Source organism: Maylandia zebra, linkage group LG3 (genome assembly GCF_041146795.1).
Source record: "Maylandia zebra isolate NMK-2024a linkage group LG3, Mzebra_GT3a, whole genome shotgun sequence".
Classification (NCBI taxonomy): domain Eukaryota; kingdom Metazoa; phylum Chordata; class Actinopteri; order Cichliformes; family Cichlidae; genus Maylandia; species Maylandia zebra.
Genome location: NC_135169.1, coordinates 25,907,644 through 25,930,303, shown reverse-complemented (window position 1 = coordinate 25,930,303; position 22,660 = coordinate 25,907,644). Strand labels below are relative to the sequence as shown.

At 42.2% G+C, this 22,660-nt stretch overlaps 1 protein-coding gene and 2 non-coding genes across 3 annotated transcripts; all 3 read right to left on the bottom strand.

The window, feature by feature from the left end:
* Positions 1-8,169: 8,169 nt before the first annotated feature.
* rps4x (ribosomal protein S4 X-linked) lies at positions 8,170-15,638 on the bottom strand. Its single transcript, XM_024801920.2, has 7 exons — positions 15,562-15,638; positions 14,925-15,002; positions 13,191-13,371; positions 10,691-10,788; positions 10,131-10,302; positions 9,888-10,045; positions 8,170-8,329 (listed from the first exon to the last, which is right to left on the bottom strand). Exons 1-7 carry the CDS (start codon positions 15,562-15,564, stop codon positions 8,228-8,230), a joined length of 792 nt encoding a protein of 263 aa, XP_024657688.1. The 5' UTR covers positions 15,565-15,638; the 3' UTR covers positions 8,170-8,227.
* Positions 9,248-9,320, bottom strand: LOC111501248 (small nucleolar RNA SNORD61). Its single transcript, XR_002721446.1, has one exon. It is a non-coding gene; the product is annotated as a small nucleolar RNA SNORD61 (small nucleolar RNA).
* On the bottom strand, positions 12,246-12,321 carry LOC111501247 (small nucleolar RNA SNORD61). Its single transcript, XR_002721445.1, has one exon. It is a non-coding gene; the product is annotated as a small nucleolar RNA SNORD61 (small nucleolar RNA).
* Positions 15,639-22,660: the final 7,022 nt, after the last annotated feature.

Here is a 22,660-nt window from a genome sequence, read left to right as displayed (position 1 = left end):
ATGTTTCCGAATCTCATTGAACAGCTCCCATCAGGTCGAACATTCCTGCCAGGGGCTCTACCTCTTAGGTAATCCGACTTTTACTCGTCTTATAGTTGCTTGTTTTTTAGAGCTTACAGTCTGTACTGGAACTGTTTTGGTTTGGTGGTCTCATTTTCACTTTCTGTCTCTTTTTTAATGTCAGAAGAGGAAAACTGTTCAGTATTTCACAGTAAAACCAAAGAACTGAGTAAAATAAATACATTCTATGTGTCATTTCTCTTTCTGATCCATGCTATTTATTTTTGCAATCCACCGTGGGACAGAGAGAAATAGATCAGGTGGTTGGCGTTGGGGTGCAGACTATTGCAAAGTATGTCTGAAATGATCTGTTGCTGAAGCATTTACATTTGGATCCAGGCTGATTTGCTGAAGGAGGTACTTTGCTTTCGTTCTCAGCTGTGTCTCAGCGCTCTTCTCTGCTTTCTCTGGAGCCCAGCGAAAACTCCACCAATGCTCCACCCGAGGTTCAAGAACGCACCCCTCCTCCGCCCTGAAAAAGCACATCTGGTGCTCAGAGCAGCCCCCAGGCCCCTTTTAGCAACCCCTCCCAGACGTGAACTTGGCCTACCTAAATGTTTTTGTTCCTGCAGTCTGAGCTGGTCTTATGGAGAGGGGGATGGAGAGAGGGAAGGAGGAGGAATTTCAACATAAACTGCTTTTTATTGACACAATTGAATACATCAACATGAGAAGCTTATGAGAGACGAGGGATAGTGTGTGTGTGTGTGTGTGTGTGTGTGTGTAGGAAGCGAGGCGGAGCAGGAGGGAGTGGCCATCCATATCACTGATCTGTGACCATATCATCTAACCACTTAGTTGCCATTACAAGCAACCTGTCACTTGGTCAATCAGCCAGCTGACTGTTAACTTATTAAACCAGTCAGGGTAAACTAGTCATCAAAAAACCCGCCTTCAGCCCCCTACCTCTACCGTCAACGAGTCATTTGCCCAATCAGCAGACAGCCATTCAGGCAGTCAATCACATGGAAGCAATTGATTAGAAACAGCTGTCTTCACCCACTCCCTCCGCCTCCACTCTCTTCTTCCTCCACCTCCCGCAGAAGACTGAGTTCATTGTTTTAGCAGCTCAGCCCACTTCTGTACTCGCACAAGAAGCACGCTCCGAGGCAGTACCTCCATTACTTTGTCCACGTCTTCTCTGTTTCACGCTGCACATGCTGTACGTTTAACCACAGCGACAGGCTAGTGCTCCAATAGCTGTTGAGAAACGAATCTCAGTGGTTTACAACCTGTAGGTAAAGAAGCCCTGAGATTAATCTGCGAGGGTCACGAGACCATTACATTAATGAGGTTTTTGGACTCTGATTATCTCTAAAAATCACTGAAAAACATTGGTTGAACTACATCCACTGACACTCCAAACAGAATCGTGAAGAAGGGTTTCCTGTAGTATTTACTTTTAAGAGGTCAAAGAATGAAAAGGTTAGACGATTCATGGAAGTAATCAGAAATCCTCTGGTTAAGGACTCAGGCAATGATGATAGACACGCAACTAACTGCTTTCTTTCATGCAGTGAAGGCCACAAACACAGAGGCAAACAAACTGTTCGATGATCTCTCAGTAACTGCTGGTCCCAAAGACACAGAGACTTTAAAACAATGCACCAACTATGCATGCGTCCTATAGGTGGCCTCATAGACGGTATGAAGGACGGATGTATCTACCATGACGTTGATTATTGGTTTCTATAGCCTTGAGTTGAGCGTATCTGCCATCTTGGTGTTCTGGAACCTGGTGCGATGAGCAAGTGGCAGATCTGATAGTAAAACCACACTTTCATTGGCTAAGAACTTGTCTATCACAAGTCCTCAAAATCCATTTAAGGCAGTCATGTGTTGGCTTCAATTTTTAGATCCATTTGGCTTTAGATCCATTTTAATGTGTCGGTACCTTTTGTAAATGTTTGCCACCCTGTTTTAAACCCTTAAAGGACCAGTCTAGTGCAATGCTAGCATGAGTTAGCAGAAGGCTAGCATTTTATATACTGTTTTGTTTCACTTGGAATATATCGCCAATTCTTTATTTGTGAGACATGAAAATAAAATGTACATTTTTATATCTAAAATCAGGTGTAAATCATCAAAATTATTTTGCTCCATTCACTTTTCTTCATCGAGGACTATCTCACAAGCGCCCTCTGCTGCACCCTTTGCTGAACTGCAGCCAATTTCTGTTCAACTGAATTAATAAAAAGTTGAATGGCAAAAACACGTACTTTCATGGATTTTACTTATTTTCTCACACTCGTATCTAGGGTCCATATAAAGAAGTGTTTACTGCAATAAGACCTATTGCCCTGGAGTGGCACTACCTTTCATAAAAATCTTGTCGTTCACAGCTCAGCTACGGTGGTACCCGGGCGATTACCGCCTCTCAAGGCCAAAAATCTAGTGATTCTCAAAGTGTCTTTCCAGCAGAGCCTGGCCGAAGCTTTTTGTGGCTGGTTAGCTCAGACTTCCAGATCGACTCCCCAAAGTCTGCTGACCCTCAGCCCATCACACGCTTTGTAGCCTCTGTTGTTTCTCCCTCTGTTGAATTCTTAAAATATGCTGGGAGAGAGGCTTAGAGCAGACTTTGAGTTCCCATTTAAACATTTAAGAAATGCCCAGTGCTCATAAAGGTTTTGGAAATGGGTAAATTAGTTGCTAGGAAACATCTTTAGCTGCAGGATGTTGAAATACACACCAACTGTGAGCTGTAGCATAATAAATAGCCCAAGTACGACATATGAGACTGTGTTGTTTATTTTAATATACCCATATAAAAGTGAAACTTTGAGGCCTCGTTTTTGTCATTATTTCAAAAACATGTTAAATATTTTGGGTTGAGGCTGCAGGAGTCCCGCTGGTGTCCAAAGTCTTCCCCTTAATGTGCGTGATAGTTAAAGAACAAATAAATACGTTAGAGAAAAGGTCTGCCCAGTGTATTATTTAAGGTAAGAGCAGCTGGATGAGCTGTAAAAGCTGATAATATTAGTAAATGCGTTGTGTGTCAATATCTTTATAGTGGATGCATCCCTGCTGTGTTTCTGTGCAGCTTGTTAGATAATTCAACATGTTGGTTTTCCGGGTGGATGTTTTTCCTCTGCATTTGCTCCACAGCTCACATTCCTTTTCCATTTCCTACCAAATGCACTTCAAAGCCGCTGTGTGACTGTATGTGTGAATCAAATGCGATTGTTGCTCTGCTCTGCAAGGGGATTCAGAACAGGACCGGAGCAAACCATGCGTCTGGCGAGTGTCATGTTTCAAATGTTCAAAGACTGTGTTTGTGCATGCATGTGTGTGTGTGTGTGTGTGTGTGTGTGTGTGTGTGTGTGTGTGTGTGTGTGTGTGTGTGCATGCACTTTTTTTTTTTTTGAAATCTGGTCCCAGGCATATAAAAATGAGGACAACACTGACACTTTTGATTTGTTGCTAAAGCACAAACCTCAGAAGGTGTTTTAAGTCTGCTGTTTCCTTTCATAGCAATACATTTAAAAAAAAAAAAAAAAAAAGCACCACTTCAAGTCATGTTAAGGTGAAAGTTGAATTTAAACAAGCTGCAATATGAACCCCAGATACTCTCAAGATCGTTCAGGTTGGGCCTTATTTTTACAGCTTTGGCCATGTTTTTATGAGTTATGAATATACTCCATACACCTAATGAATGGCTCTATTGAGAACTCAGTACTTCTGAAATAGGCAGATATATATAATGTTACAAAGTTACACACCGTTCAGCCAAATGATCTAAAACACATTATTTGAAAGGAGAAAAAAAATTGTAACCATATCCAACTACAAATATGTTAAATTACACCAAGTACAGTGTTTACAATAGACACTATTTGCTTTCCAAATCTTTTTGGCTAATAAACTTAATTTAAAGAGTGATCACATCAAAGTACAGTAACTCATTGATGTAAACAATTGCTAAAATGTCTAATTATTACCTCAAGGATAAGCGGAAGCCAATGGATGGATGGATGGATGGATATATATAGATATAAATATATCTGGAGGCGGAGTATATGACGGCAAGGTTGAGGACGGGGTAAATCCTCGGTTTACCCCAGCTGGCTGGGGTTGTGACATGCCCTGTGTTGTTCTGTGAATCCAGGAGGAGGTAGGGGTGGATCGCCTTTTCAGTTGGGCACATTTTTCTCATGTTTTGTTAGTCAGGGAGGTAAGTGATTGTCGTTTGGTTATGTGTCTTTGGGTCTAGGCAAGCAGCTTAACGCAGCTCAGGTCATACAAGCTTTGGTTAGTTTAGTTTTAGTTTATATTAAAATATATTACATATATTAAAATTATAACACGCTAATTTTTTTATGTAACATAAGCTAGCATTAAAGAGATGTTCATTAAGAGCTCCTTTCTGGGGGGTTTTTAGCAACATTTGCAGAAGCATTAGCATTTAGCTCAAAGCTCAGAGTAAATGTTTCTAGGTTAGAAAATGATGTTAACATAAACATGCTAACCTAACAAATTCTAGTGAGTATGATAATAGCATTGATTAATAGCGTTCAGTTCAAGACACAGATTGAAAACATTAATCACAATTAGCAGAAAATATAGTTTCCTTCTACAAAATTTCATATTTAATGACCGCTCAGGAAAAACAATTCAGAATTTTGTTCTAAACAACTAGCTGAGTTGTTGACAGAAAATAGGGTAAAACCATAGAAATTTATAATAATTTGGGATTATTAATGTAAAACTACAGCTTATGTGTCAACTTTTTGCTAACATTTAAAATTATATGGGATATATTTTTGGCTTGTTAAAATGTCAAAAATGGTCAAAGTTTGATTATAAACTTCATTTAAAAAGCCAGATGTCACAACAAACGGGTAGACGGGGGAAAAAGGACACCACAAACTTGTTGATAACTATAAAGTATAGCCTGCTTATTGGTGACTTATTTTCCTGATGGGACCTTACTTTATAAAGTAAACATCATATTGCATTGCATAAGAGTCAAAACTAATAACTGATGTTATAAATTCATCAAAAAAAGATTTCCTGAGCTCAAAAATAAAGATAATTTTAGAGGGATCCAAAGGGATCGCCCCCTGCTGGGAAAGGATTTGAATCACTTTTCACGTCCATTTTTTACAGGCTCTGATTTAGGTAAATGCTCAGCTTTACCTAAATCAATGGTATTTTTTAATAGTATACCAATGAAATAAGTCCACTTTAAGTATAAACTGGGTGTAAAGCAGTGAAAAATGTCCATTAACAGTGACATGAAAGCATTCTGTCATTTCCAGATAATGAAGCGACCAGGCTGTTCGTAGTTGCATTTTACAGATATTAGATGTTGAGCAGACCCACTGTCCTCACACACTGTCCTTACTTATGGCTGCCAGCAATGATGGATTACTGTACTGTTCAGTGTGTCAGAGAGCAGACGGTCATGGGAGTGAGCCGTGGCCCTCCGAACACTCCGACACACACGGACACACACATTCCTGCTGTGCGTGTTGTTGTGTGTCGTGTGCTGAAGGGGGCGGGGTTGGAAATCAAAGTCACGGAGGGACGAGGGCAGCAGGGTTGATCTTGTGCTCTTTTACTGCACAAACATACACACACTCGTAGGTGGAATGTGAGGGCCTGAGCAGGTTACATCACACACCAGCACATACACAGTGAGGTGGTGTTTGTCAGGCCAGGTTTCTGCAGTGCGTGAGCAGGCTGCATCCCAGCAGTCACCATATGGACGGGTACTGAAGTCAGAACACAAAGAGAGCGGCGGATGGGATAGGAGAGAAGGGGGTTGGAGCAAAGGACACAGGAATGAAGGGAGGAGGCAAAGTAGGGATTACTGTAAGCGAGGAAATAAGGAAGGAAAGAATGTAAAGGAAGCAGGCTTTTGCTTACAATGAGGAGGAAAGGCAAAGAAGGTTACACGGGATCGAGGAATGATGACACTTGGAAGTTATTTTGGACAAAAGATGGAGGCTGGAAGGATGACAGCAAAGTGGGAAATGAGAAAAGGGACAAGTCAGAAAAGACAGAGGAATATAGAATTAAAGCTGAAGTGAGGAGGGGAAAAGTGGTACTGGGAGCAGATAAGGGAGAAAGAAGGAGGAGAGGGATTGGGAGTATATAAACAGATGGATGAGTGTGAAGGAGAGATCATAGAGGGATTGACAGACGAATACAACATAGAGACTCACATGATCCACAGGGCTTCTTGCAATAAGCCTGTTTGCTCTCACTTTTTTCATGTTTTTAAAAGTAAATGGCATATAATATTCATATATGTGTAAAACCATTCACACACAGTCAGTTTAGAACCACCAATGAATCTAACCTCACACGTGTTTTTGGAGTGTGGGAGGAAACCGACGGACCCTGTGGCAACCCACGCAGACACATGGATAACATGCAAACTCCAGACAGCCTGGATTCAAACCCAGGATCTTTTTGCTGTGAGGTGTTGTTGCAAGCCCAAGGCTGCTGGGTACACTGCGGCCAGAAAAGGACGGACATCGTCAGCAGCAATACTCAGGCAGGCTGTCGGGTTTGAATAATGCTCAGTTGGTATGAAGGACCCCAAAGTGTGCCAAGAAAATATCCCTCACACTATTAAACCACCAGCAAGCTGAACTGTTGATGGAAGTCAGGATGGATCCATGCTTTAATCTCATTTACACCAAATTCTGACTCTAACATTTGAATTTTTACAGCATTTTTCCAATCCTCTGTTGTCCATTTTTGGTGAGCCTGCATCAACTAGCTCAGCAAAATTGCAGGTGTGGCACTCATTGTGGTCTTCTGATGCTGTAGCCCATCTGCTTCAACGTTCAACATGCTGCGTGCATTAACCTCCTAGGACCTGGCGTCCACATACGTGGACGTCACATTTTGGGTTATTTAGACCAAAATACTCAATTTTGATCTACAAGGGCCTGATATCCACTTACGAGGACATTTTACTGCTACTGTTCTATCGAAATTTTAAACGAATATCCTCATATGTGGCTCTCATTTTTCTTAGAAACAAAAATCAGGTAAAAAAAAAAATAAATCTGGTAATTCTTTGTTTTTACATTCATCAAGTCTCAATATGCCTGAATATCAAAGAGAAATTAAAAATGCATGCCATGAAAGAGTTCAGGTCTTAGGTTAAAAGATGCTCTTCTGCAAACCTTGGCTGGAACAACTGTTGCCTTCCTGTCAGCTCATTTTATTGTGACCTGACTTTAACAGAAGACTGCGGCTCACTGAGATCAACCCATCTGTCATCATCAGTCACTTAAAACTCGCCTTTTTCCTCCCACTCATGCGCATTAACAAGCTGTTTGAGAGGTAATATTATTAGCCAAGTGTCTACTGAGTGTACGCAATGGATCAACATTTCCATCAGGTGAATGTTAAACGTGTATCTAATGTAATTCTGCAAACAATAATTTGCCCCCCGCCCAGCCAATCGCCATGTGGTGCAGCAATCTTAACACGATTAATCTAATATGCTCAATGTTTTCTTACAGTTCTAATTGTTGTCATTTTGAAACATTCTGATCCCACATCTTTGCTCTTTCATGCCAGTTAATTGTTGTAATCATCACGCCCCCTCCCCTGTGGTTAATATTTCAGCCAAAAGAGCTTTCATAGTGAGTCAGTAACAAATGGTAGTGTTTAAACAGTTTAAACTACCCGTTAGATTTACACACTGCGGCCAGAAAACCCACAAATTTAGGATTAAACTCATATTAAACCTGCTTCCTTCTTCAGGATCCTGCATGTTTAACAAACAAAATGTCACAGTATTCAATTTTTCCAAGTAAAATTTAAAACACCCTGGTTTTTATTATGCTGTCATAGCCTTATTTACTTATCTGATTGTTTTCAGTGCATATTTATTGGTGATTTTAGTGACTGTTGTATATACAGTTGTTTTTGCATAACTTGCACTTTGGAGGTTCTTCAAAATGTGCCATATAAATAAAGTTTGACTTGAATCTAACTGCTGACTTTTTCTGGTTTGACCATTTTCACTCAATAGCACCATTTAAGGAGTCATTTTTTAACCGTCTGAGACGCTTCGAGGTACTTTTAGGACATAAAGCATTAAACAGCACATTTCCAATGTAATAAAACACAAGACCAATCTGATTGTTTTGTAAATAACAGTTTATTTGAAAACCAGGGATCAGGCTGCTTTTGGGCCAGTTTAGCTGCTGCTCTGTTTGGCGGCCAGCCTCTTGTCTCTCTCCTCGGCGATGGTCAGACGGATTCCCTTTCCTCTGGGCAGGGACACCCACGGCTTGTTGCCCTGCGATCAGACAGGAGATTAGAGCAGTTAGTGCAGGTCAGAAGATAAAATGCATCTGAACAGGAAAAATATAAAGCCGGACAAATAAATTTCAACTCAAAAAGTGAATACAGACATATTCAAGATGGCCACAGTTCCACAGATTTATTTAGAACAAACGTCTTTTTAAGTGCTCAGTGTGAGAAACACAGTCTGTAACAGTAAACAAAGATCCTCAATTGTGTTAACATTTATCTGCACGCCAACACTTCTACAAGGAGCTGTCACTGAGGTGAAGAAAAGAGCAGCTCCGAGGCCGCCACATAAATGTCACGCAGCAAAGAGACGGCCGTGCCGGCGACAGATCCGATCACACCGGCCGCCAAATAAATGTCAGGCAGCAGAGAGAAGCGTTTTATTAACCACGCTCCCACCGCAGGGCCAGGTCCTCGTAATCATTAATGTGCGATTCAGTGGGACAGAGAGGAGTTCATAAAGCTTTTCACACCGCTCGGCTCCTCGCTGTGAGCCAAAATCAGCAGGAACACAAACGCAGTGTGTGTGTTTGCTTCGTGGCACTTCACTCCCTCTTGTGGACTCTGCCAGATCCAGTTTGCTTCAATGGCCCAGCTATTAAACATGATGGCTTTCAGTAGTGCGTTTCCTGGTATAAAGCACACAAATGTATGACTTTTCCAACATTTTCCTGTCCTTGATTTTGATTTCAGACAAAGACTTTTTAACGACATGCAGGAACCTGAGTTATGCACCCTGTCTGCATTTTGTTTCCTCCCGGAGGACGTAATCAAACGCAGCGCACAGTGCTCGGCGTTAATGAGTCCAATATTAAACCATCACTGCTGTTTGTTGCTGCACAGAGCCACAGTCATGTTCCCACGCTCAGTTCACTTAAGCTGAAGTTTCCAGTGTTTGGTGATGGAGCTCAGAACTTCTTAGAGGAATTGGTAGTTTATTTTCATCACTAATCAAAACCACAAATCGTCATCATTGCTCCAAAAATCACCCGACTCATGATATAAACTCAGCTTTAATTCTCCTGTCCAGAGTAACAAATGATAGAAAACATCAACGGTCACCCAGAAGGCCGTCTTTAAAGACTTATTAATAGATTCTGATGGACTACTTCTATTTTAATCTGCACAAATGTCTTTACGAGTTAATCGACTCAGCAAGAAGGTGAGAGTCAGAAGTAGCAAGTTAGGGAAACAGAAAAGAGGGAAAAGTCAGTTTGTTTACATGTAGTTAGTAAAAAAACTCAAACTACACCTTTCTGAAAGCTCTACTTTTAAATCTATGAATGAAAACCTTGTTTTACTTGAGAGGGGAAAAGATTTAATTATTAGAGAACCCTCCTGGTCATTGTAAAATTAAACACTGCTGTGCTTTTACTTGACAGTCAGCTGTTGACTATGATACTGACTGATACACCGTTAGGATACTTCAAAATACTCTGCATAATAGTAGCACTTTGAGGACATTTCTTCTCACTGGACCTAAAATTTTACATCCCCCTGGTCTGGATGCTGTGTGCTGCAGACAGCGGTGGCGTATTTCTCACCTTGCCAATGACAAAGATGTTGGAGAGCCTGGTAGCAAAGCTGTTGCCTGTGCTGTCCTTGACGTGCACCACGTCGAAGGAGCCAGGGTGACGCTCCCTGTTGGTGATCACACCGATACGCCCCAAGTTAGCACCACCGGTCACCATGCACAGGTTACCTGGAAGAGGAGGAAGATCAGCGGTCAGAGATGTTCTTCATTAACAGGAAACAAGCCTGCAGGTTGTGCAGAGAGTTGAACGTACCAGTATCAAACTTGATGAAGTCTGTGATCTTGCTGCTCTCCAGGTCGATGCGGACTGTGTCGTTGACCTTGATGAGTGGGTCGGGGTAACGGATGGTGCGGGCGTCGTGGGTCACCAGGTGAGGGATACCCTTGGTGCCGATGAGGATCTTCTTCACCTTGCACAGCTTGTACTGTAAGAGGAAGAGGAGGTGTTTTAGGAAATGCGGACAAACATGTGACATTTCCTGTAAAAACGAAATCCCCAAACCTCATCATGCACGACTGACTGAAACACTGAGAATTTGGTGATAGCGCCACCGGTTTGAATCAGCTCATGAACACCAACTCTGGCATAAACAGACTTGTGATTTTTTTTTAAACCTTACAGTAACTGAGTGAGGTAACTATGCGTTTGATTTGTTGGTACAAAAAGAGAGAAAAAAAAACATAACTGACAAAAGAAACTCAAAAATTAAACAGTGTGGGTATGACAAACACAAAAGTGCAGATAAAAAGAGCACTATAGTAACAAATGACCTGCCTGTACTTTGAGGGTTGAGGATGAATTAAAGCTCTCACCTTGGCCTCCTCGGCGGTGATGCGGTGGACGGTGAAGCGTCCCTTCACGTCGTAGATCAGACGGAAGTGCTCGCCGGTCTTCTCGATGCTGATCACATCTGGGTACCCAAAAAAAGCAGGCGTCAGTTAAATGAATCCTGTGGTGTTTCCAACCAACAGCTCATCATCAAACTTTGTTAAAAAGCAGAAAACTTAGACTCTACCTTCAAACATTTAAGAGCTGATGTTTGGATGGTATTTAGCACCAAATTAAGGCCTCTGATGCCGAAGTTGGCAATTAAACACAGAATGAATGCCAGGATCAACTTCTTCAGGTATTTAAAATCCGGCATCTATTTTAGGGCACACTTGACTTTTTAAAATTTTTTATTTTCTTTATAAATCTGGCCCCTGTAATGGACTTCCACTACCAGAAGGGGGCAGTAATGTACACAAAGCGTTTGCCAGCCAGCCAAAAACAAGCCCAGAGCAGAGAGCGCCAATAAAGAAATGCTGTGAGCGTAAGATGTGAAAAGGCAAAGGTGATGACTGCTCAGTGTGGAAATGGTAAATGGCCTGTATTTGTATAGCGCTTTACTAGTCCCTAAGGACCCCAAAGCGCTTTACGCATCCAGTCATCCATTCACACACTGGTGATGGCAAGCTACATTGTAGCCACAGCCACCCTGGGGCGCACTGACAGAGGCGAGGCTGCCGGACACTGGCGCCACCAGGCCCTCTGACCACCACCAGTAGGCAACGGGTGAAGTGTCTTGCCCAAGGACACAACGACCTTGTAACAACGACCTTGGAGCCCCAAGCCGGGGCTCGAACTGGCAACCTTCTGATTACAAGGCAAACTCCCAACTCTTGAGCCCAATTGCCCTAAGACTAAGAAAGACTAAGGTCCACTCAGATCAAAGCTAAAACTGGTCTTCAGAGCGCTGTTCGGTGATGGGGACATCCTCAGAAGAATATGCAACAGGTTTTAATGAACGTTTTTGCTTTAAATGACACAGAAGTCAAAAAGGTAACCCAACATCAACACCTAAAAACAAGCTCATTCAAACTGACCTATAAGGTACCGAGTACATATCCAATGACACAAAACACCAGAGTCATCAATATTACAGCTGCAGTGACCAAGTGTTTAGCGTGCATGTACAGTATATAAATAGGCCATGAACATCCTGCAGTGGAGGCTTCCCTTGGATTTGGAAATTAAAAAGCCACACCTCCACGTGAGGCTGTTGGCTGGTGTTGAGGTGGAGAGAGAACTGATGGCGGCGCGACTGTCACCGCTGTCCAAACGCCTGCTCCGAATTACTGGCTTGGCTGCAGTCACTGACAAGCAAAGAGAAAGCCGGCGTTCTGAGATTTACTTCCCTGGAATAGTTACTGAAGCAGTAACTCAGGTTATTTTGGAAACTTGCTTTTCCCAGTCTCTCCACATCTCTGATAAAGCTACAGCTGTGAGTACATGCTGCTCGTTGTTCCCACAGACTGATATCAACACAGTCCTGTAAGCATTTACACTGGAGGCTCAGGCACACACTTAACGTTACAAGTCTTCTTGGAGCTCAGAACTTCTTAGAGGAATTGGTTGTGTAATTTCAGCTCATTGCTGATCAAACCAACAAATTCATCACTGCTCCTTCTGCCCTAAACATCCAAAGACTATTTACAGAGCCACTCATTCTGAGAATCTGTCAGCAGCACAGTCAACTAAAACTAGATGTGAAAAAACTAAAAAAAGAACTACTTAAACTTTAAGACTGAAACTTTGAATCCTAAAAGAAAAAACTATAGGGGAAGCTAACACTGAAGCTGATCTAAAACTAAACCAATTACAAAACACTCAACAGCCCTGGTCAGCAGGAGAGCCAATGTAACATCACACACAGTTTACAAACTGGGATCTCACATGATTTAAGAATAAATTCAAAGTGGGGAACTTTAAACACATTTTTTATATTCAGGCTTTTCTGAACGAGCAGTAAGTGTAACTGGAGATTTCAGCTCTTGAACAGGTAGTCATCTCACTATAGGCAGCATTTGATGTTTTATTGGCAAACAAATTTGACATCATTACTTTGATTTGTGGTATTCCCACCTGTGTAGCACACACTCAGGAGTGTGTTTGGTCTAAAATAACCCTCTGCTTTGGAGAATTTTTAGTTTTATAATTTTTTCTCTCCATACAAATACAGCCTTAACTTAGCCAGTAAAATTACAAAGCTGCTGCTTTTAATTTCCTCCAGGATCTAATTTAATTTCTGGAGCCGAATATTTGGTTGTCATTTTATATTTAATAAGCAGTGCATTAAAACAGCAACTACATTAACATTTCTCTCTCTCTCTCTCTCTCTCTCACACACACACACACACACACACACACACACACACACACACACACAAATGAGATGATTGATGATGGAGCTCATTTTTCATAATTTAATGAAGTTGGAACATTTTGAACCCTTCAGCTGATCTGAGCTGTGGAGAAGTCTCTAAAACTCACCCATGAATCCAGCAGGGTAGGTGACATCAGTGCGGACCTTGCCGTCGATCTTGATGAACCTCTGCATGCAGATCTTCTTTACCTCGTCCCCAGTCAGGGCGTACTTGAGGCGGTTCCTCAGGAAGATGATGAGGGGCAGGCACTCCCTCAGCTTGTGGGGACCGGTGGAAGGACGAGGAGCCTGAGGAGGAGAAGGAAGCAGGCGTTATGGTCTGTAAACAAGAAGCTTTTTCATGATTTCTGTGCGTGCTCCACTTCATGATCATTAATCAAGTATTCCCCACAAATACAATCAACTTTGTAGCAGATTCACATGTCCGCTTTATGCACTTTTATTCAAAGTTCATGCACTCGTGTTTTTGACCCTGGCTGCCCAGTTCACTCTCCTTCCTTCTAAGACACCACAGTGTTGGACCGCAATACTGCTCCTCGATCTGCACAGGAGCTCCAGTATGAGCTGAAGGTCACCAGGACACAGCATTGTTCTTATGCCACTACGCCAAGCATACCACAGGCTGCAGTGCAGAAGCAGGAGTACCAGCTACAGTCCAACATCGTAGAGCAAGAGGTCAAGTCCAGCATGAAAGACTCACTGAAGACAGCTCAGCTTTTAAGCAGCTAGGAAATCCCTTTGTTGTTTCAGCTCAGTAAAACGCAATATGACCAAAAAACATTTTTGGTATAATAAAGTAAAAACATGATAGTTCTGTGGACTTTTGTCACCCAAGCACATAACACCTGCATAGAGGGCATATCCAATTACTATTATTTGATCATTCACAGCACTCACATAAATACACACATATCAATCACAAACACACTGGGTAACCTGGCAATGTTAACAGACCATCTTACATGACTCAAAATATGTAAACACCAATTCCAGCAGAACAAACATTATCGTCTACAAAAACAGATTTAAAATGACAAAAGCGATACAGTCTCTATGCCGCCATCATTTCTCACCCAGTACCAGCAGATGAAATTTTTTACTGCAGTCACAGACCCACATTTTCCACTTTAAGCAAGTGCTACACTTTCTCCATCCTTCAGAGCGTCCTGAGTGTGTACAACTGGGAGTGAATCATATGAGCATAATCTGTGTGTTATAATGAAATATTAGCCCTCGTTTGTCGATCTCATGTAACACCATTACTTGAGCTACACGGCATGGCATCACAGTCTATTTGTTCTTTTCTACCAGACAAGAAGCTGCCACGATTTAAATAATTTCAAGCTACGGTATTCAGTCTGCTGCAAGAGTGAAAGAAAAGCAAGAAGACGGCTGATGTGACAGAAAAGGACGCTAGGGATAGGGCAGGTGACTTGCTGTGGCTAACCCTAAATGGAGCATGTTAGCATTACAGTCTGTTTCACAATAATTAACATCTTATTAATTAAAAACGCATAACCTGCATGTTAGCATTACAGTCTGTTTCACAATAATTAACATCTTATTAATTAAAAACGCATAACCTGTCTTTTAAGTGTTGCTGTGATGCGTGACCATCTCAAATAACGGACTAAAACACATGCAGGATTAAAGACGTACACTTCAATGTTTTTTTAAACAGGCATATTCATCCTGCTCCAATCAAACTGCCTGTGATGTTACACTAGCTTTCATCTGACAGTGTTAACCACTGCGTTAATAAACAAAATCCACGGTTTCACACTGAGATACAGAAGTGAACATCCAAGGGTCTTCAGTATGTACGTGGAAACATTACTTACAAACACTCCGGTGAGCTTGTCCAGCATCCAGTGCTTCGGCGCTGCAACGCGCTTCAGGTGCTTCTTCGGTCCTCTGGCCTGCGGAATAGGCGACAAAGCCGGTTAGCAAAATGAAATACAACCGGCCTTGATTCTCCTGAGGCACGAACAAATACAGCGAGTTTATAGCAGAACCCAAACCACGTTGGGAAGGCCGGCGAGTGTGGGCCATGTTAGCATGCGGCGCTAACTGAACCCATGCTAGCACAGACTTCGGCCCAGCCGGGACACACACCGGAAACATTTGTGGCATATTTTAGGATTTAAATTGTATCTAGATTTAAAATAAATGCATAAAAATACTGCACAGCTCGGCTTCCTGGCAGTAATACTCTTTTGTTTCCTTTTTAAGCGGGCTAACAGTGATAGCCCCTACCGAGCTAGCAAGCCGCGGCTGACAAATCCGCACAGAAGGATCAGGTCGTCTTAAAATATCAATTAAGAGCAAGAATCAACGCTTTCAGCTACAATTTAAACTTCCTCCGTTTAATAAGACGCTAGAAATTAAAGTAGGACACATAAAGGTTTCGTAGTATAAAACATAAAAGTGATGTTTAGGGATTATTTCAGAGAGGAACACTGAGGGGAAACTGCTCACCATGTTGGAGTCTGCGGGGGAAAGGACCTCCAAGCTTCCGGTAACGCGTGTTAAGCCCTGCTACGGCACAGTGCGAGGGACACACCTACTGAAAGTCGCTGCTAACGTTCTTTCTTGGCTTTTATTGCTTGTGTTGTAAACTTTTTAATATCCTATTAGTAGTACCAGTGGCTACTACACCACAGCCATCTTTAAACGCTTATTTGAGCAGCCATTTTAAAATTACATTTAACTGATCACCAGGACATAATGTCATGCCAGTTTTTGTTTTGGGCTCCTGCAAACCTACCAGTTCCTTGGGTGTCCTGCCAGTCCCTGCGCCTACACCTGCTCTCAGGCTTAAATATGGCCAGGCTTAAATATCAGCCACAGTCACCAGAGCCTGCTGTGTGCCCTGCACACCCACAGTTAGAGGCATCTCCACCAGAGGCCATGGCCGTCTGGTCTTTTTCTACTAGGGGTCGTCCGCTGTCTGGTCCTATTCTGTCTCCACCAGAGGTTGCCTGCGTACAGCTGTCTTCGTACAGCTGTCTGTTCCTGCTCAAACCCCAGCCAGTGGTCTGTGCTCCGCCCGAGCCAGCACTTGCCAAGCCACATCCAGCCATGCCTTCCACACCTGGTCTGGCATCAATGGCGCCGCCCATGCCTGGTCTGGCACTGCTGGCTCCTGCTAAGTCTGCCAAAGCTGGTGTGGCACCACCTGCCACAGCTGGTCTGGTACTGCCGGTATCGCCAGCGACTGCCACGCCTAGTCTGGCACTGCCATCACCTGCCAAGCCTCCCCTGCCCAGTTGGGAAATGCCAGTATTCCAAGCCTGCCACACCTGGTCTGGCACCGCCTGCCAGGCCTGGCACGCCTACTCCAGCACCACCGGCACCTGCCACGCCTGGTCCGGCCCTGCCGGCACCTGCCAAGGCTCCCAAGGGTTTTGGTCTCTACAGTTGCCACCTGCCTGCCAAGCTGCTGGAGAAGTTCCATCACCTCCGTCAGTCCTTAGAGAGGTGCCACTGGCCACGTGGTTGGCCTCCAGAACTGCTCCTGCTTTGTTTGCTGGACTCACTGCTCCTAGTTTTTGTTTTGGACTCTGTAATCTCAAACTGACTCTGAGAAATTGCTTTATCTGTTCATAACAAACATGCTAGATTACTAAAGATCAATCTGCAGGATTATCAAAACATGTAGCAGGGTAACATAATCATAATGCAGGAGCCTTACAGGAAATTTGACCATATTACCCCAGCAGTGAAGACACTTCATTGACTCCCAGTTCAACACAGAACTCTTAGAACCCCTCTGTTAGTTCATAAAGCTCCCAGTGCCCCCAGCACACCTCTGACTATAACCCAGTCAGACCTCTTAGGTCATCAGGTGCAGATCTGTGAACTGTTCACAGAAGATCTAAGTCTGCTGAAGATGCTTTCAGCAGCTGTGGGCTGTGTCTACACTAAAAAACAGATGAAACCTTTTTCATTCTCACAAGCTTAAATTAATAACCCTGTGTGTCGGCGTTAGCTTGTCTTTTACTTCTTTGTAAAGTTTTGTTTTATTGATTTTGTTGTTTCGTGATGTGCATAGTTCTTTAAAAAAAACTTTTTTTTTCAAGTTTACGTGCTGTGAAATGTGTTATAAAAACAAAACTGACCAGTGTGATAATGATGTCAGTATCTCCAGTTTTTCAAACCTAAAACAAAGAAAACTGTATTAAACTAAGCACAGGAGTCATTATTGCTCATAGACATCAACTCAGCAGAGGCTCTTCTGGGTTATCTGGATCATTCAGGAAAAACAGAACAGATTTTTATCGTTTTATGAACAGTTTTTGCAGAATTTCACAAATAATTATCTCATTAACTCAGGAAACCAGAAAAAATACACTAATGGTTTAATGGTTTGCCAACTGTCCCAAAAAACAAAGTTTTAGAAGTCTTTAAACACCCTAACTTAAACCTATCAGTCTTCAAGCCCCCAGCTCTACATTAATAGAGTTGGGGTTATTCACAATGTGACGATGCCTGCCGTGACCAACAGGTCCAGGTCTGTGCACTGATTTCTCCCACAGAGTAATAACAGGACCATGTTTAAAACCTCCATCTCTGGGTGGTTCAGAGCACCCTAGTCAGGAAATCCCAGGTTTGCAGGCAGCTTGCAGTCTTGTTTATACTCACTGAGATAAAACTCCTCCTTGCTTAGTGTCTTCCTTTGCCAAATGCTTCCAACTAATGCAGATATGCCATCTCCCTTTGGAGGAACAGATCCCAAAGACAAACCTGGACTCCATTCACGCCCAATGCAAACACTCCCGTGTGCATATTGGCATATTTATTCTAGTGACTGACTTTCATTTCTTATGATCCTTCCTTTTATTCACAGGTGTATATTTCAGGACAGGGGTTTCCAACAGGATCTCAAACCTACATGTCAATTACAGCATTTAGAGAGATCTGCAACATGGCCTGCAGCCAGAAGGAGCGGGGATCCATCGAGTTCAGATCTTACACGGTATAGCAGACGTCTGGGGAAGTAGTAGAAGCACTTTTTTAAAGAGTGGTATCGATTTCTGTAAGATTAAACACACTGAAGGTATAAAGTAAGGACACGTGTGTTTGATTGAAATCTCTAAAGGATTAGTAAAGGATACAGTACTGCTTAACGTGGATGGAGAGTGTAATAAAGTCCTTCATTTTTTCTTTTTACATTTAAAGTTTCTTTTAAGTAGTTGAAAAATGATGAAAAAAATCAGGTAGTTTGAATTTTTGTCTGCAGCAAATGGAAATGAAAAAGTCTTAGACAGGTTTAGTATTATTTCCTTTTTGATTTAAAATGTCAGCGTATGCACTTACCATCACAGACCAGCAGGTGGAAGCACTGGACTGCAACGTTACAGTCAGGGAGACGTGTAAGTTTTTACATTAGTTTCAGTGGAGCCTCACTTTATGTCCCAGTAATCATACATAAATTAACTGTTTATAAATGACCTTCAGATTAATTTATTTGCTTAAACATACGCATCATTATTGTTGTAGATGCTGGACCTTTATTAGCAGGTGTGTTGTTCTATATACATCAGATCAAAAGTGTTTGCAGATTTCTTTATTTCCCTCCCTCAAACTTCAGAACTGTCCCAAAAATTGAAATAATTTAAAATTGTTTGCATAACCTCCTTGATATAAAATCAACTTTGTACAGCAATCAGTCAACATATATCTGGTTTTATAATTAGGAGGTAGGGATGAGCAGGAAGGAGTTAAACTAGTGCAGACCTGGCAGGAGAGCAGTGAACCTCCTAAAAAGTGTCCTTTAAACAGAGTTATCCCTTATCTCTATCGTGTCAATGATTTTTACAGTCCTTGATGTGCTGGGACATTTTTTCATGACCCTGGAGCCCAGAGGCAGCAGTCAAGCGTGTTACAGATCCTTCCTGTCACATGAAAATTGTGAGGCTGCTTGATTAGTTGTAGAGCGTTTTCAAATATCAGTGTTGCTTTAATAAGATGCCTTTTATAGAGGGTTTCTAAGCTGTAATGATGCTATTTGTTATTCTATTAATGCTAGTTTTAACAAGGGGTTGCCAGGTTTTGGAAAATCCTCCTTTGTTTTGTCGCTTTAAAATGTTTTTTGTTTGTTTTAATGATTTGGGGGAGACCTCTGACATCATCAGTTAAGTCTTCCATCAATCAACAGAAGTGTAACAAACTGCACTTCCTTTACTGGAAGTTTCAAAGCATGAGTTAGTCATAGATTTCCATTTTAAAATCCCAAACTTTACAGCATTTAAAAGCTTTTTTGGATAGTTTTTCCTCTTTATAACAGCTGTAGAGGGGTGATCTTTGGGTCACCACTTTGATTGACTGCTGTCCAGACCTACACAGCTGGAGGGTTTGGTACCTACTTCACCTGCACTAATTCTGAACCGGACCTCTTTGTTGAGCTTGTGTTATTGGTGCATTTCAGAGCATTTTCAATGGAATAACCTGCTACACACTATCCAAGAACTTTGTGCTTCAGTTTTTGTGAATGACAGTGACAGATTTTAACAGGTCAATTAGTTATCAGTAATTAGCAGATAGGTGTGTTACACCTGTAAAGTTTATGAATGCCCTTCATAACCAAGCTTGCTACCATTACCTGATAACTAATTTCTCTCTGCCGGTCTTATTTTTACCTAAGCCTCGACAGATGAATTCAGACGCAACTCTCCCAGGAATTTCCCAGGGATTTCCAGGCTTGAACCAGGGATCTTCCACTTGCTAGGTTTAGCCACTACTCGACTGTCTCATACAAATATGGTAAAGCTAGCCCTAAAGAACAAACAAACAAACAAACAAATTTTTGGGAGGGGTGGACAATTAATTTAACCACGTTGTCCCACAATTTGAGATACATGGAAAGCTGGGACCAATGTGGAGGATCTTAACAATAAGTTTGTATAAACGTATCTACATTTAATAGCAGAACCAAATTCAGCTTATTGACGGGCCCTTCACAATAGTCCCGGTTTCTAATGTGGTCCCTTAGGAACATTTACTGCCCACCCCTGAATAATATGGCCCTATTGATCAACTGAGGAGCTCCAACAATGGCTGCAGACCCAGAAGAACCAGAACTGGGATCAAGATGGGTGATAGGAGCATGTGAGGCTGGCATGTACTGCAAAACAAACTAATCATACCCAACCAGTAGACTAAGATTCAAAACCTTCAAATGTAGCCTGGGCTGATGTACATGTCAGTCTGGCAGCCAACAGTGATAACTTTCTGTTGGAACAATAGAAGAGAATTAAATATGCTAAGATCAGCATATGCAAAGTTTGACAGCAGTCCACTTCTATGATACTGTAAAACTACGTTAGACACAAAAAGTCACCACAACCACGACTTTTCTTAAACTTTTCCAGGCCTGCCCTGTAATTTTCTATCAGCCCTTTATCACAAAATGAATTTTAATGAAGTAAAGGGCAGAGTGATAGCATCAGCAAACTTATTAATCTTCCCCAAAAATCTTATTAGTGAAACACAGCTTCACTTCATGTTTTTCTCCCAGAACTCCACGTTTCTCCTGCAGCGGCTCTACTCCCAACATTTTGAAAAACTCTCATGGAAACAAGCTCTTAATCGCCTAAAAGCCACAAGGTGGCTGACTGAGCACTCATCTGAACTCATATTCCACTTTAGAGAGAATTTCAGGTTGTTTTGTGAGTTTTGTGAAGAATAGTTTAGTTCAAAAGGTTAATTTGCAGTAGTTGAGGATCAAGAAAAAGAGGAAATGAAAGGCTCTGTACAAATCATCTCAATCATGAACTTTTTCAAGGGAGGAGAGAGGGGACCGTGTTCACACAGCAAAAAAAAAACCCAAAACAAAACAAAAAAAACCATCCTCTCAGCTGGGATTAAACTGGACTGCAAAACAACATACATACACAGACACACACACAGGGACAGTGTGAGGCAGATGGAACAAACCCTGGACTGTCTTCGATCTAAAGAATGTTATTCTGACCCACTTAGACAAAGAGACAGAGGAAGAGGAGAATCAGTGCGTCTGTCTGCTGGATTTGGAGGCGATGAGTAGCATCTTTATTTCTCTCGCCGCGTCAGTGAAGTGATTGTTAAGAAGGAAATACCCAGAAAATCCCTTTTTGAAGAGCGAATAAGGCCTCTGTCAAATTAGTCCTTCAACAGGTTCTCATTAATAGCTGGTGCTCGTGTTTCATTAAAGAAAGTCTGGGCTCATTGACTGAAACTGAGAGCCATATTCACATCGAAAAGTGGCAATGTGCAGCATGCTTGTGCGGGAAAGGGCGAAAGGACTGGATAAGTGTGTGCGTGTGTGTGAAGGCTCAGCTGCTGATAACTAAATAAATCAACAAGGATCTGCATGTTTCTTTTTCCTCCAGCAGCTTTCATCTGGGCAGATTTCCAAACTTGCAGCTTGTTTTTGAACTCTAAAACCCTGTGCGGCCTGTATAACTGAACAAGCACCTGCTTCATGCCTGCTACTCGCCTTACCTTTGTTGTAATGCCATCCCTGCGCTTCTGTGTGTGTGATGGCTTTATTTCCAAGCTTTTCTATGCCTGCAAGGATGCAAACACAGGCAGGCAGGTGTGTTGTTTTGTGTGGTCCAGGATGAAACCCACAATGCTCAGATGACAGACACACCAGGTCGAGGGTGAAAGGCCTTTGTTCCTCCCTTCTCAACTTACCACAAAAGATATACTGTAGGTCGGAGCCTCCATCCTGACACAACACAGCAAAGCCCCTATAGGTGGGTGAGGGATGGGTGAGGAGGGTCAGGTGTCAGCTTGAAGCCTTTTGAGTCAAAAGCATGTGACCATTTGTGAACTAACCCAGTAACCACATCTGTCAGGATCACAAAGGTCCTATAGTTTAGTGATGTATGTACAGCATATCGATATTCTCTTTGCATTTGCACAAACATGTCCGTGTGAATGAATCACCTGTGATGCACATCAGGGCCGTAAGACCACTAACAACCCTCTGAGATGCAGCCCTAGCTCTGAACACCAATCCTAAAAAAGAACTTTTTCTGGAAAAAAAATGGAAAACAGTTTGAAGTTTTAATCAACAACTTTTAAAAAGAACAAAAATTATACATACAGTACATGGAAGAAAGTATTGGGCAACGTGTTAATCTTTAAATTTAGGTATTTTTAGTCCCATTGCCACAGATGCAGGAAATCAGGCACCGAGCTTTTATATTGAAGAATGGATCTTTCCTATGAACTCACAGAATTCAAGTGGGATACTGTAATTGGATGCCACAGCTGCAACAAGACTGTTTGTGAAATTTCCTCCTTCCTAGATATTCCACCATCATCTGTGGTGGGATCAAAGTGGAAGCATTTCAGAACCACAGCAACTCAGCCACGATGTGGCAGACCAGGATTGTGTAGATGTCACCAATGCTCTGTTCTCAGTGACTGCAGAGCTCCAGGGCTGGAGTTTCCATGGCTAAGCTGCTCCTGTAGGTGTAAAATGTAGGTGGCCCAGTATTTTGGCCCATATTGTGGGGTTAGCATCATCTGCCAAGGATTAGTTAGACCTCACAGAGTTAAAGACACTTAGGTTTTGCAGAAATGT

Coding starts and splice junctions, on each gene's coding strand:
- rps4x (XM_024801920.2), bottom strand. Junction 10,303..10,690: donor TCACCGCCGAGGAGGCCAAG/GTGAGAGCTTTA, acceptor TTCCTCTTACAG/TACAAGCTGTGCAAGGTGAA. Junction 8,330..9,887: donor ACATCTTTGTCATTGGCAAG/GTGAGAAATACG, acceptor GTCTGATCGCAG/GGCAACAAGCCGTGGGTGTC.